General features: G+C 50.4%; 4 protein-coding genes across 4 annotated transcripts; 2 read left to right on the top strand and 2 right to left on the bottom strand.

Moving 5' to 3' along the window:
• Positions 1-355: 355 nt before the first annotated feature.
• On the bottom strand, positions 356-3,463 carry N7500_006475 (armadillo repeat protein; the record flags this gene model as incomplete). Its single annotated transcript, XM_056677619.1, has 3 exons — positions 356-1,345; positions 1,402-3,098; positions 3,166-3,463. 3 exons carry the CDS (start codon positions 3,461-3,463, stop codon positions 356-358), a joined length of 2,985 nt encoding a protein of 994 aa, XP_056532619.1.
• Positions 3,464-4,989: 1,526 nt separating this feature from the next.
• phoB (regulatory cyclin phoB) lies at positions 4,990-6,082 on the top strand (the record flags this gene model as incomplete). The annotated part of the gene is given in 2 exon segments (XM_056677620.1): positions 4,990-5,719; positions 5,733-6,082. The coding sequence occupies 2 exon segments, from the start codon at positions 4,990-4,992 to the stop codon at positions 6,080-6,082; spliced, it is 1,080 nt and encodes a 359-aa protein (XP_056532620.1).
• A 962-nt stretch (positions 6,083-7,044) lies between these two features.
• Positions 7,045-8,843, top strand: N7500_006477 (putative tRNA-specific adenosine-34 deaminase subunit Tad3; the record flags this gene model as incomplete). The annotated part of the gene is made up of 3 exons (XM_056677621.1): positions 7,045-7,141; positions 7,197-7,248; positions 7,307-8,843. The coding sequence occupies 3 exons, from the start codon at positions 7,045-7,047 to the stop codon at positions 8,841-8,843; spliced, it is 1,686 nt and encodes a 561-aa protein (XP_056532621.1).
• Positions 8,844-9,913: 1,070 nt separating this feature from the next.
• On the bottom strand, positions 9,914-12,497 carry N7500_006478 (mRNA-binding ubiquitin-specific protease UBP3; the record flags this gene model as incomplete). Its single annotated transcript, XM_056677622.1, has 2 exons — positions 9,914-11,923; positions 11,982-12,497. 2 exons carry the CDS (start codon positions 12,495-12,497, stop codon positions 9,914-9,916), a joined length of 2,526 nt encoding a protein of 841 aa, XP_056532622.1.
• Positions 12,498-13,544: the final 1,047 nt, after the last annotated feature.

Below are 13,544 nucleotides of genomic sequence, written 5' to 3' on the forward strand. Positions count from 1 at the left end.
GGCCTTGAGAGATTCATGATCTGGTGTAAAGTATGAATGGGACATTAGGTATTGTAAGTGGCGTATAGAACTTTGAAGAGTTCAAATTGCTGGGTATATGGAATGCCCAACCATACTTGGAAAGAGAAGTCCACAGGTGGCAAGCTAGCGAGGGAGAAGCATACATATAGATGAAATACTTACTTACAGTTGTCAGGCACATATACATGAAGAGTTCGATAGATCCTATCTTAAGTTATGGTACTGAATGAGCTGAGTACGAATCAAAGAAAAGAATCATCCATATTTTCCTACAATACTTCGATCCATTCAGAACGTCCACGGGTAATATTATTACCCATGACAAAGAAATCAACTATGCAGGAGACATCTTGTTCAACAAATGCAGCGCGGTCTTCGTACGCTCCCTCGTGTCTAGCTCCGTGTCATCCTCGAGGCTAGCCAGCCGTTCCGCAAACCCAAGAGAACGAAGTCTCACTGCCCGTTCCCTACAGCCTTCATGATCGCTCTGGTCTTCTTCGTAGATGAGGTTAATCACTACCCAGACACAGTTCAACCGAATGTCTTTGTGAGAATGGTTGAAATAATTTCCCAGAGACCGTAGCAAGTCGCGGTGGAATGCGATGGTGCGCCGGTGACGCGGGTGTCCGGCTGCCAAGTGGACGATGAGAGCGGTGGCTGCGTTGATGATCTCATTGGGGACTTGCAGGGACTGATTGCTAGAGTCCCGGCGGTGAGGCAGTTGGATGGTGCGTGGTCGCAATGTGTCTGCGATGGTATCGAGGAATTCATTCTCACCCAGCTCCCTGAAGAGATATTCAATCATCTCAGGTGCGCCTCGACCACAGATCATGTTGCGCAGTAAGTCGAATGTCTGCTCCTGAACGGCAATGTCGTCCTGTCGAGACTGTGTGGTTTGAGCCAGGGTTCCGTGAAGAACGAGTTTGCGTCTACGTCTTGCATCAGGAAGGAACATGTCCAAGCTCATTTTGGAGGGGGGCATGATATCGGTAATCTTGAGGTCCTCGTCCCAGTCCAGTGCATCATCCATAGGGTTCAGAATATCAACCTGTTCACCAGCCGAATTAGATCGACCCATGGCAAACCCGGGCCCTTGATCTGTCTCTTCTTCTATCGCGCGCCGGGCCACTGCGCGGACCGGATCTTGGGAGATAACTTCCATAATCCATTCGGAGCCCAATGTCTTGATAATATTTATTCTGATATCGTTTGCGGTGTCATAAACCATGTGCTTGAGAGCCCAGAGTGATTCAATCTGTAATTTGGTGTTGGATGAATTGGCATGTTCGCAGATTATGGGAATGATGTTGTGGGAAATGATTGCCTAAGGAAATTAGGTTAGCTGCAAAGCTTATGAGCAAAATAGAAGCATGGACAAACCTCTTTCATGGGGCTAAAGTCCAAGGCCAAGTTACAGATCGCAGCCGTTGCTGCAATTTGCACCTCGAGGTCAGAATGGCGAAGTAGGGCAAACAGTGGCTTAGCCACACCGGCATCAATAAGACTGGTTCTTAGCACGCTCACAGATCTGGTCAGCATTCGAGCTGTACCACAAGCTGCCAGAATTGTCGGAATCGGATTTCCATCCTCTGCAGTATTCCTGGGCATTGCAGCATCAGCCAGCGCATCACTAGGCCTTGGTTTGAGGGCGTCAATGATGTAAGGGACTACGCCATGTTCGCAAATCGCCTTGCGGTACTCGTCCTTGAAGGGGACGAGTGCTGCTAAGGCCTTGAGAATGTTCTCTCTGTAACGCATTACATGGCAAAGAGTCGGGGAGTAACCGGAAGGCCCGAGGCAGCACTCTTGTGAAAGAGACTCAAGGTCTCGAGCTGGGCCATCCTCTGCGTGCCACATTGGCCGGGATGTCTCCGTGATTGGGTTGTAAGTCTCCTTGAGAAGTTGTGAAAGTCGCTTGAGCGCATTGCCTTCTACTGCGTGTCTCTGCAGCTCCTGGTCGTCCATGACCAAGTTGGCTAATACAGCAGGCGCCTCTTCTTTCAGGCGTAGGGTTGACGAGAGCAGCCCATCATGTATAGCGCCTTCTTCATCCGGCAGTCGAACGTCCTTATCTAGCATACGAATCAAGATGGGAATCAGCAGATAACTGAACATTGGGACGCGATGTTTCTTCGCCAATCCTAATCGAAAGAGGGCCGTGACAAGACGGGCAGACATCAACCGTGTCATGCCATTCTCTGAGCGGAGGATGCAGAGCAGCCAAGGGACAATGGCATTTTCGTCATCTTCCGGGAGAGGCGTCTCGGACATTGAAAAAGGTGTGGGGTAAGAATGGCTGTGTCGGCGCTGTGAGCCTCCATGTCCCAGAGGTGGGAAGTTGGCAGAATTGGAAGAAGATTTTGTGTGTGCTAGAGGAACCGATGGCAAAAGCTGTTCTATGGGGTTGGCGCCAATATGACGGGGTACTGCGGAGCCCGACAAGTATGTGGATCCCCACGGTCCTTTCTTGATGTCTGATGGAGCAAACCCAGGGATTTGTTTCGGAAACACTGTTACAATGCCAGGTGATGACAAGAAATGCTCCGCCCTCCATTTTGATTGTTCAATAATGACAGCAACTGCGCGCAGAATCGGGGCTAGCTGGGCGGATTCGGGGGCCGGAAGTGGCAGATCATTCAATGCACCAGGTTCTTGAAGGCGATCTTCTGCGCCGGGCAGAACAAATCCCTTGGCCACAACAAAGGAGGCAATCTTGAGCGCCAAAGCATCCAACACCCCGGATTCTGCCAACGCCGTCTTGTGGGTTTCCTCCGTGCATAGCTTGCCGATCAGGGCGGCTGCTAGCTCGATCATAGTCTGACTGCGCCGGTCCCCGTACTCCTGCGAAACTATACGCCTCAGAGAGGCGATATTTGCAGGAGCAAAAACAAGATCCGCAAGCTGTGTGTCCCGAGGCCATTGTTCCTGGCTTTGCAACGGTATCCGGTCTGCAATTGTGTTTAGAAGTCGAAGGATGGGAAGATAGAATGAAACTGGGCAGTGCGGGGACGAAAATATTGAAAGTAAGGTCTGGGGGATATTGCTGGCGAATAGTGGGGTGAGAAACGTCGGACCACCTGCTCAGTATAGTCAATCTCTGTCTTGGCGGATTTAGACATGGATCTGCACATGTCGTTCACATACCTTGTGCCAGGCTCCCAACAATTAAGGTTGCTTGTAGGCATGCTTCATAATCTTCTGGAGCTTTTGGCGTGGACCGACCTTGGTGCAGTATCGATTCATTCAACTCGGCCGTTCCCGGCCATCTCGATGTCAGCACCTGTGCCAAAGCTGGTATGATTCCCTCGACAATGTAGACTTCCTTGCGCTGGTCATGGCCAATCAGTTCGTTCTTCAGAGTGCGCAAAGCTGTAATCTGCGAGGAGGCCGATTCGGCGCTCTGTAGCTGTAGCAGAATCGGCGGTGCGGCAGCTCGCGTCATCGTCTGGCGATCAGCCCCTCCCAGCGGGGAGGTACTCGACGTTTCACTTTGTGTATTAGATTAAAGTTGATAGAGATATTAGAATGATATCAAGGAAATTATATCCGTCAATGAGAAGATTGTGTAGACCTGGATGTACAACATAGATATGATGGCAATCCGGAACTGTAGAGCCGGGCCTAGAGGTACTCCGCACTTCAGTTCTGCCGAGACACACCGTTTCCCGAAAAGTGGCTCCGGATTAATGAAAGAGCGACAACTCAGCCTTGTTACTTCTTATGGCATGTTTTACTCTATTATGCTGTCGCTGGTCTGAGTCATGGTCACAGAAATAATATGTACTTTACTACAAAACTTTAACACGCCAAATGATTCTATAAGATCTGCGGTTATACAAAAGCCATTATCGAGTGTGATGAGGACAGCATCTGGAGTCCAACGTCGCATGGTTTCCGAGATTGTTTGCTTTTTCATGAAAAGAGTACCCCGTACGAAATACTTCCTACTAAGGCCTAGATCTAGTGATCCGTATGTGTAGCCTATGTTGTATATTTGCAGGACCTTTGTATTAGTTCTTGGCCATGTATATGCCGCCAGCATTACAACAAATCCGGTATACTGATGATGTAAGTCCAGGTAAAACTTACTACCAAAGCTATTTTGAGATCCAACTATCAGCCATATTTAGTCATATATTGCATCTTTGATTAAATATTGCATATATCTATGGAGTATATTGTATACTTGAACTCTTGGCATTTTAACCTAATTAAGCTAGGGCACGGTAGTTACCCCCGCTTCCCGTGGGCTTGAAATCCCGAGAGTATACGGAGTACATTGGAGTGCATTATGTCTCTTCTAAGGAGTAAGTGATCAGGAATTGCTTGATACGAGCTAGTTTAGTCATAGAATCTCTCCCTAGATACCTGTATCTCTCTCTCAGTACGGAGTAGATTCATCATCATTCCCAACTAGTCACATTGTATGTAAAATATTGATTCCCACTGGGGTCCTTGAGGGAAATAGAGTGGTATCCAACATCTAAGATTGTTTGAGCAGACTATCAAGGATTTCAGTCTTGTTTCAACGGTATCAATGACCTTGGATATATGCAAGATATATATCTGCAAAGGCACTCCGTATATTTTATATATATAGTGAAATTTTTGAAATGAAAAAATACCCATACTGTAACGATACAGTCACCGGAAGCAACCAGCCACTGACAGCATGAATGTAATTACCTCACCCCAACGAACAAGATTTTCAACCGGCTTTGCCTTTGCCCCCTTTCTATTTTGTCAAAGGTCGGCGTATTATTCCCAGACCCCCCTCTTCTCTTCCTTTATACCTTTATAACCCCTTGCATACCTTGTGCTTTCCTCTGAGCCTTTAAGCCTCTGAGGATGAGGCCGGCCGTGCACCCACGCCATCCACAGCGCGCCCTGACTGTGCGCCCACGTGGTCTCACCTTGCACTGTGAATGCTCAGATTCCTAGCATTCCTTGATAACCTAATACCTCAACATGTTGGCATCTTCACCCTCGCCTTCAACGGCTGCATTGCGCTCCCCACTTCCTTCAACATCGGGGTCACATTCCCACTATGAGCCAACTGGCGCTCCACAATTCAATAGTCCTCGATCCTCACGTCTGGCCATTGACGAACTTCGCTCAGCCTTGAATCGGCATACTGTCGATCCCTCTTCTCCTGAAACTTCAGGGGATCTTCAACGCAGGCGCGCATCCACATCTGATACTCTGAAGACCCTGGTCCACAATTCGGCCTTGGCTTCGACACCTCAATCTACCACATCTTCTGCTGTGACTGCAACCACTCCGGCGACCGCCACCTCCGCGAACCCACCCCCGACTTCCTCCCCCGCCCCCTCGATGCCCGCCCCTACCCCGGGGTCCAACAAGCGAAACAGCCAACGCGACCATCACTCATCGGATGCGACGCCGGCGGACCAGGATGGCGAAGATTTGGAGAGATCGCAGTCCAAGCGCCTGCGACCTTCCAAACCAGATGTCAAAATGTTGCCCACGCAATATGAACTGGCCGACCCCCGTGACATGGTCGTGCTAATATCCAGCATGCTCATGGAATTGATCCGATTCAACGATAAAATCCCACTACATCAGGGTCGTCTGACCCGTTTCCACTCGCGCTCTCCGCCCCGAATCTCCGTGCAAGATTACCTACAGCGATTGACAACCCACGCTACTCTCTCTCACCCCTATCCTCCTCAGCATGGTCTACTACATAGATCGACTCTGTGCGCTGTACCCCGCCTTCACCGTTTCCAGCCTGACTATCCATCGGTTCCTGATCACCAGTGCCACAGTCGCCAGCAAGGGACTCAGCGACAGTTTTTGGACCAACAAAACGTATGCTCGAGTTGGTGGAATCGGAATGACAGAATTAGCCATGCTCGAACTTGATTTCTTATTTCGAGTCGAATGGCGCATTGTTCCACAGCCGGAAGTCCTAGTGGACTATTATCAGAGCCTCGTTGATCGATGCGACGGTTTTGAAATTGAAGGCATCTGCCAAAATGGCAGTGCCAAAGCCGGGGTAACCGGCATTGCTCCAGCAGCTGGTCCTGTTTCTGCATAAGGCTGGACCAATAAGCCCAAACTACGCCGATGCGAAATCTGCACAAATTACGTTCTGCCCTGGAATACTCGGGCTGGTCTCGAGTCAGCTATGGATGAGTGGATTCTTTTGCCTGTCACCCGCTGAGCCACTGGCGGTGTGATTTAATACCTACCACTTGCATCAGAGTGATTCAGACCTCGATGCACCATTGCTTTTGATCTAATATCGAGGAGCACCGACATCAAACATGGCGCTTTAGAACAGGGATCTATCTCAGCATATATCAAAAGGTCGATGGGCAATACCTTGTTCCTACTTTTCAGCGATTTTTTTCTCACAGGGGGCATTCGGCGTTTGATTTTCCCACACGATGAGGGTGATATCTATGATCAAATCACCTATCGTCTTCACTGTTTTAGATCCATATAAAACTCAAATATCCATTCATGATTTGAACACTTGCAATTGTAGATCTTTCGTGTTTTATACACACGTGTAGCTAGTATCAATCGGCTTTTGCACCCTATACACTATAATTCTGATGGGTACGAAGTAAGATGGAGCGATTACTCGTGGACCATTGGTATCCTCTTTCCGCGGTTTAGCTATTATCTTAGATATATCAACACTGCCTGTTCGTCGAGAGAGAGAGAGAGAGTAAACCCTTCGAAAAATCTGAAACTATACCGACTCAAAAGACCAGAAAAGGCCTAGCAGCAAACCTGTGGGGACAAAGTTTGCACTGTTTGCCTCCGAACTTTGTATAGCTTTCTTCTTTTCTTCCAGTCCTCATATGAATATCTCCTCTTTTGCTGAATTATTGCAGTTGAAATCGGCAATTGAGGGCCAAGCACAACTCCAAGGCATTGTGACTTACAGCCACTTTGGGCTAAGCCATTGGTTGTACACGATCAAACTATCTTGATACGCTCACTATTTCACCCCGCGCGTGACTGGGTCTGCTTTTGGAGATAGCTAGAATGGACGTCGAGAAGACAGTCAGGGACCTCAAACCTCTTGATGGACAAGTGGTCCCTATTCGAACAGTCCAAGAGACAAGGCCACCAGAAGAATTCGGTATGACCTATAACATCGCCCTCTTCCTGCGACATCATGATTGACCAACAAATAGGCAATGCCTTCGTTGCAGAAGTAAATGTGAAGTCTGCATCCAAAGTGATCAAGTAAGCTATCGACTCGTGTACTTCGCCAGTCTGAACGCCAGATTAATTCCTCAATTAGGGCTCTCGACGCGGCTTTCCCCAAAGACCCTTCCCTTCCTTTATCCCACCTACGTCGCTTCGCCAAAAGAGAACTACTCCCAGATCCACTGAGAGCAGCAATTGAAAGCCAGAGCCCTCCTCCAGCGGCGCCAGCGCAAACTATCTTCGTCCTCATATCACCACCGTTGCCTGATCTCACCACACTCAAGGCTCTGCTCGCCCCATTTGCGCCAGACACGGCGCCGGTCGCTACAAACGATTCTCCAAATACAAATGAAGTGCCCGGTGAAGCTTCACATCCCGATCCTTCCGCCCCTACTATTCAACTCCACCCTGCCACAATCCCGCTCTGCCCTCCCTTCAACGCAGCTCAAGCCGAGACATGGACCAAGACCCTCTGGCCAGTCGTATTCAACCCAGCCGCACCCCGCTCAACTGTCGCACCACCTCCTCAAATCTTAAAACGCGCACAAGAATCCATTGAACCCCGGGCAGGGTACTACCTGTCCCTGGCGCGCAAAGTAGCAGAGGAAGCAGAACAATCCGGCCTAGGCCGCGGCGTAGGCGCAGTGATAGTCGACCCTGCCATTGATGAAGAAATAACCGAGGCGGGCTATGAGGCCGGATGTGACACTACAACAGAATGGGATCAAGCAGTTCTCGCCGTTGCCGGCGATGCGCGATACTCCCGATCCGAGGCGGGTGCACCATCCCAGGCCCGGCTGCACGCCGGGGTAGCGCCAAACCCAGCGAGCAAGATATACAACGCGGATGTTGAGGGTGGGCCTGAACTGCACGCACTGATGCGTGCTGTCGATTTGATTGCTCGCTGGCGGCGAGAACACGATCGTCTTGACGACTCGTCCGCATCAACGACTACCGCGGGTCCATCGAAGCCAGAACTAGAACAGCCAGAGCTGAGCGCTCTGGAATCATATTTCTTATACCGCCACCGTCCTGTTACATCTGTTACATCCACCAACATCTCCAACTCACCCCAATCTCCGTCTTCTCCATTGAAGAGGAAATACCAAGACCCCAACCCTGAATCCGACCTGACCATCGACCCCTCTACAGACCCTTCCCAATCCCAGCTGCACCACCCGCCTCTCCCAGCTCCTCCCCCATCTACCGTGGTACTTGCGGGCTCTTCTACCCCGGCCATAACGCCTGCAGCTCCGCGCATTCGCACTCGCTCACAGGGTGGTTACCTCTGCACAGACTTGGACGTCTACCTGACCCATGAGCCGTGTCTGTGTTGCTCTATGGGCATGCTTCTTTCCCGGTTCCGGTCTGTCATCTTCCCTAGACATGGGAGGTTAGAGAGTGGTGGCCTGTCTTCTGAGCCGGCTGTTGGTCCTGTGGCCGATGAGGTTGATCAGGCTGCAAAGGCTGAAAATTCTGCAGTTGGTGGACAAGACGAGAGGATGTACTATGGGCTACATTGGAGGAAAGAGTTGAACTGGAGGGCTCTTGGATTTGAGTTTGTGGAAAATGGGGGTGTGGAAGTGGAAGTGAAGGGCGAGAAGGCTGGATTGCCAGTCTTCCATGCTTGATATATTCGACACTGTAGTCATTACTTTCAGTCACACATGCTACATAGATCATAGATCAGACTACACGTTACAGCAATACACCCTTGAGATAAACTTCCTTTGAAATTTTTTTTTGTAAAAACAGGCTTTTTGACATACCACACCTGGTATTCTGCGTTCTCGTGCAATTCAGATATCCGACCTGTAGCCTCCACACTCCAAACCTCCAAACCCACTGGTCTGTACCATCTGCACCATTAACCTCCCTCCTCTTCCCCCACAACACGAGCAAGAAACACCCCCGACGCCCCAGGCTGAACAGCCCAAGCCCTCTTCAACACCCGCCATCTATGCAGACAAAGCAATTGAGATCAAGACAAGGAAATTCGTGACTTCGTCACAGGATCTCCTGTACTCTCGCCAGATGTCGAATGACATGGCAAAGTACATGAAAAAAAAGAAGTTGTGAGAACAGCTCATAGAAACCCATTTCTTCTGGCCTAGTCGTGTGCGATAGGGTCAAAGATGGGTATGAACGATATCCATGAGAAAACGGAGAGGGGTATAAACCGAGGTCGACATCCCATAAGATACAGCCCAAAGGTAGACGGGGAAAAAAAAATTGGCTCAAAAGACAATGGGTTGTGGGTAGAAGATGTATTGGGTTCGTTAGACTGAAAGAGCAAGGGCAAAAAAAGGTCAAGACAAAATCCAGGTAAATGCTTTTGTGAAGCAGAAGTGAGACATGATGAATGAGCCTTTCGGGGGGCGGAGGGTGAGAGGTAGATGACCGGGGACAGCCGTGCCCTAGATTGTGCTCCTCGATGGCTCTATTGTGAAAGGGGGGTAATGTGCAGAGGCGAGCTGTAAACACAAAAATGGAACAAGCTCGCCGAGATTGATAGATGTTATGTATGACCTGTTTATATTACAGGTGGCAGATCATCCTCTGAGGTGAGGATCAAAATGCATGACTTGGTGGAAGACACAAAACTCGATATGTCGCAGGATGTAGTGGTGTGAGCCTTTTTCAATGTGTCTTTTGAAGAAGGGACGTACAGCCCAATGGCGAAACTTTTGAGTGAGAGCCCTCAATCCATGCGCTGGTAGAACAATAGGTAGGCAACTTTGTTATCGCGAGAGCCATAGCGGCCCAGAGGAGTTCGGGCCCCAGAGGGAGCGGCAGGAGGTGGAGTGACTCCATTCACGGATTTCTTGCTTGCGTGTCCATTGGCACCATTGCCGTTGACCTGGCTCCAGCCCTTGTCGCTGTCAGTCAAATCCATGTCATCCTGATCGATATGGTCAAAAATATTGCCGTTTGGAATCTTTCCGTGCTTGTGCTGCGCGAGAGCTGCAGCGAGAACCTTGGGGTCTTCCTCGCCACCAGCTTCCGCCACTTCCTCGCTGCGAACGCGACGGATGGCAGTATCATCCATGCGGATCCATTCCAAGCCTTCCTGTCGCCGAACATCGACCGTGTAGTGACCGCCGCTGGCGTTCTTACCGTGGTGGTAAATTACACCCATAAGGCGGTACTTGGGGGGGCCTCCATGTGCTGCCATGGCGTTACGTCGATGAGCTGGGAAAACCTCTCGCGGAAGCTCTAAGTCGAGAGGGTATCCAACCTTCTTCCAAATCTTCTGAGTAGCACCTGTAACACTGTCGTACTGGAAGCGCTTGAGATGCAGAATGAGGACAGGGGGTAATGTTTCAATAAAGATCTGCTTAGTTGCGGTGATGTTGGGTCCACGCGATGAGTTGAAATCGCCCTGGATGCTTTCTGGCTTTGTCATTCCCCTGAGCGCATCGAGAATGTTGTGAACGTCATGCGATCCGATGTCAAGTTGCAGAGGTTGATATGGCTCCAACGTAACAGAAGTCTTGTTGCCAGGCACCTTGAATTCTGACCGAAGCTTTCCCCCGAATATTCTGGTGACCGGCGACTCGGCAGCAAGGGATCCAGACAGCTGGGTGGTCGCAGATTTTTGCTTGTGGCCAACTTCTAACCAGCCATCAACAGAAGAATCACCTCCTTCCTTCGCTGCGGTGTGCGCTTCGGCACGAGCGCACTCCTCGTGCATCTCCTCGAGGAGGAAACCTAAGAACTCTTGGGCATCCTGTTGGTGTCCGCGCCGCATGTCCCTGAATCGTGGCAGTTGTCGAACCATCTCATAAACAAATTCAGGCACAAAGGAGTCGCCATATTGCTCAAGCTCGTTGGGCTTCAATCGGAGGCGAAGTTGGTCTTCAGAAGAGGCCGCGTCAATAACACGGAATTCTTTCATGAACATGATCATCGCATCGATCAAAGGGAGATCACTGTGGAAGGTGTGGGCTGCACGTCGGCCAAGATGATCAAGGAACTGATAGAATGGGGTACAAGAAACAAGAATTTGCAACACAGAGTTCATGTAGCACATGTTGCCAGTGTTGACAAGTCCTCGAGGTTCAAGAAACGCGATCTTGTCGCTGTATTGAGTGACGTCTTCTCCCAGCATGCTCAAGACATCTGCGAGGGATTTGTTCTTCTGAGCGGGCAATCCGTGTGGCTCCGCCAAAGCAGCGGCGGCAGCCGCGCTTGCTGCCCGCGCCGACTCCTTCGAACGAACCAAATCGGCCCAAGACTTGGGTGCAGCTGGCGCGGGCGAGCTTACCTTGGTGTCTGCAGAAGAAAGTTTATCCGATTCTACCACTGGGGCAGGAGTAGCAGGTGCAGTCGATCTAGGAGTTCCAGACGCGGCGCTACCATCTTTGGCTTGGCGACGTGGAGTAGATGGCACATTGGGCACCACTGGAACAATCGGAGCAGGCTTTGAGCTTTTCGAGTGTGCTTGTGATTTCGCAACTGACGAAGGAGTGGTAGGCTGTGTGGAGTCTGTGTCCGACTGCTGGAATGTAGCGGTGGTTGGGGTTTGAGGTTCCGAAGATTCTTGGGTAGAAGAACAGGATGGCTGAGTCCCTTCGTTTTCATCTCCTTCGATGACCATGTGCGTGTCTTTGGTGGGAAGCTCAACTGACGATTGCATGACACGGCCCTTGCGACGTCTGCGCGGGATTCTGGCCGGGAAGGGCTGCTCTGGAACCGACAACCAAGGAATCTAGCCGAAATGTCAGAAAATGTTCAGGTTAAATTCACTATGGGGAGTGAACACTTACAGGTGGGGCAAAAGTGGGTTTCGGTGGCAGGCTTGACTGTGGCTCCCATCGTGGTGGCGGAGAAGCGATGGGATATCCTTGGACCGAGTGTGGTAGAACAGCAGGGTATTCCTGCATTTCAGGCTGAATGGGCTGAATCGATGGATGCATGACAGATGGAGACATTATCGGTTGCAGTGGAGTCGGAGTTCTTTGATGCATGGGCATCGAATGAGGAATATGCGTGGGCGCCATGACAGGCTGCGAGTGAGGATAAGAAGATACAATCATCGGTCCATAGGGCGCCTGGTATGGACGTGGAGGACCCTGGATATGTCCATATGGTGGATACCAGTAAGGGTACTGCTGCGATGAGTATGGCTGGTGAGGCATGTGGCCATTCATGTGAGGAGGATATCCCATGTACTGTGGTGATCGCATGTGGGGGGGCGCGGCGTTGTAAGAGAAGTCTTGCTGGCGCCTCGAAGGAGGCATGGGCAGCTGCCCATGCGGCATGGCAGGGAGGTGGTGGTTCATATTGAGTTGGCTAGAAAAAGAAGTTGTCTTGACGTTCGGTCACGCGTTGCCTCAAATGAGTGCCATGCGCGATAGCAGTCAAGAAGAAAGAGATATCTAGAGCTGCTGGCGCATTTAGGCAGCCATCGTGGCCTCAGTAAGAGTTGTTGAATATGTTGGAGAGTGGGAGTGGAGGATGAACTGGGTCGAAAGAGCTGTTGGGTTGCTGTGGAAGGAGAGCAAACCAGATCGGAGTGAGGAGACAAGAAGAGAAAGAAGCAGATCGCTGTACAAGTAACTCTCTAGGCGCAGAAAGTCGACAAGTGGGGGGGTGAAAAGCGAGTGAGCAGAAGGGAAAAAAGAAAAAGAAATAAGAGATGAGGGTTAGGAAGCCTCGATTCACCGTCAAACGAAATGAAGCTGAAGGGGACCGAGACCGAATTGGGTGTCGGGACTTGCTGGTTCACGTGACATTACGATTTGTAACCGGAGAGGGGCGAAATTGGACCTTCACGACATCAACTGGCACCCTGAGGGCCGTCCCTCGATCTTCCCTACTATTCTTACATGGCCTTCAAGGCCATTCATTCTCTTCTTCCTGTCCGGCTTGTTCAGAAACTGGCGGATCACTCAAACTACTGCCTGCTAGCTGATTGACGTCTTATCAGTTGTTGCCTCCATCCAGTCCCCATAGAACCCCTCCTCCATTCAGCCAAGTGACTCGTCTCGTCTCTCTGCCTTGTTTGGTTTATTGTGCTTCCTCTGTTGAAGAGCTGTTGCTGCAGAGATATGTCATCCAATGCAGGACAGAACCCGCCCCCTTCTAAAGCGGTAAATATTCCGAATACAGCCTCGTCTACTCCATTCTACTCAACAGCTCCGACGGACAACAGCTCTCAAAGGCGAATAGGAGGCTCTGGAAGTTCTCGGCCAGGGGCATCATCGAAAACTTCAGCCACCCCAAGGAATAATCAAGCTCGGAAGAGTCAGCATAACCGTCAAAGAAAACCTCGGTTATTGGATGATGACGAGTACAACGAATCGGTGGGTTCACAGGTCTATCTTCCT

The sequence above is a fragment of the Penicillium coprophilum genome (genome assembly GCF_028826855.1).
Source record: "Penicillium coprophilum strain IBT 35676 chromosome Unknown utg000004l_segment0_segment0, whole genome shotgun sequence".
Classification (NCBI taxonomy): Eukaryota; Fungi; Ascomycota; class Eurotiomycetes; order Eurotiales; family Aspergillaceae; genus Penicillium; species Penicillium coprophilum.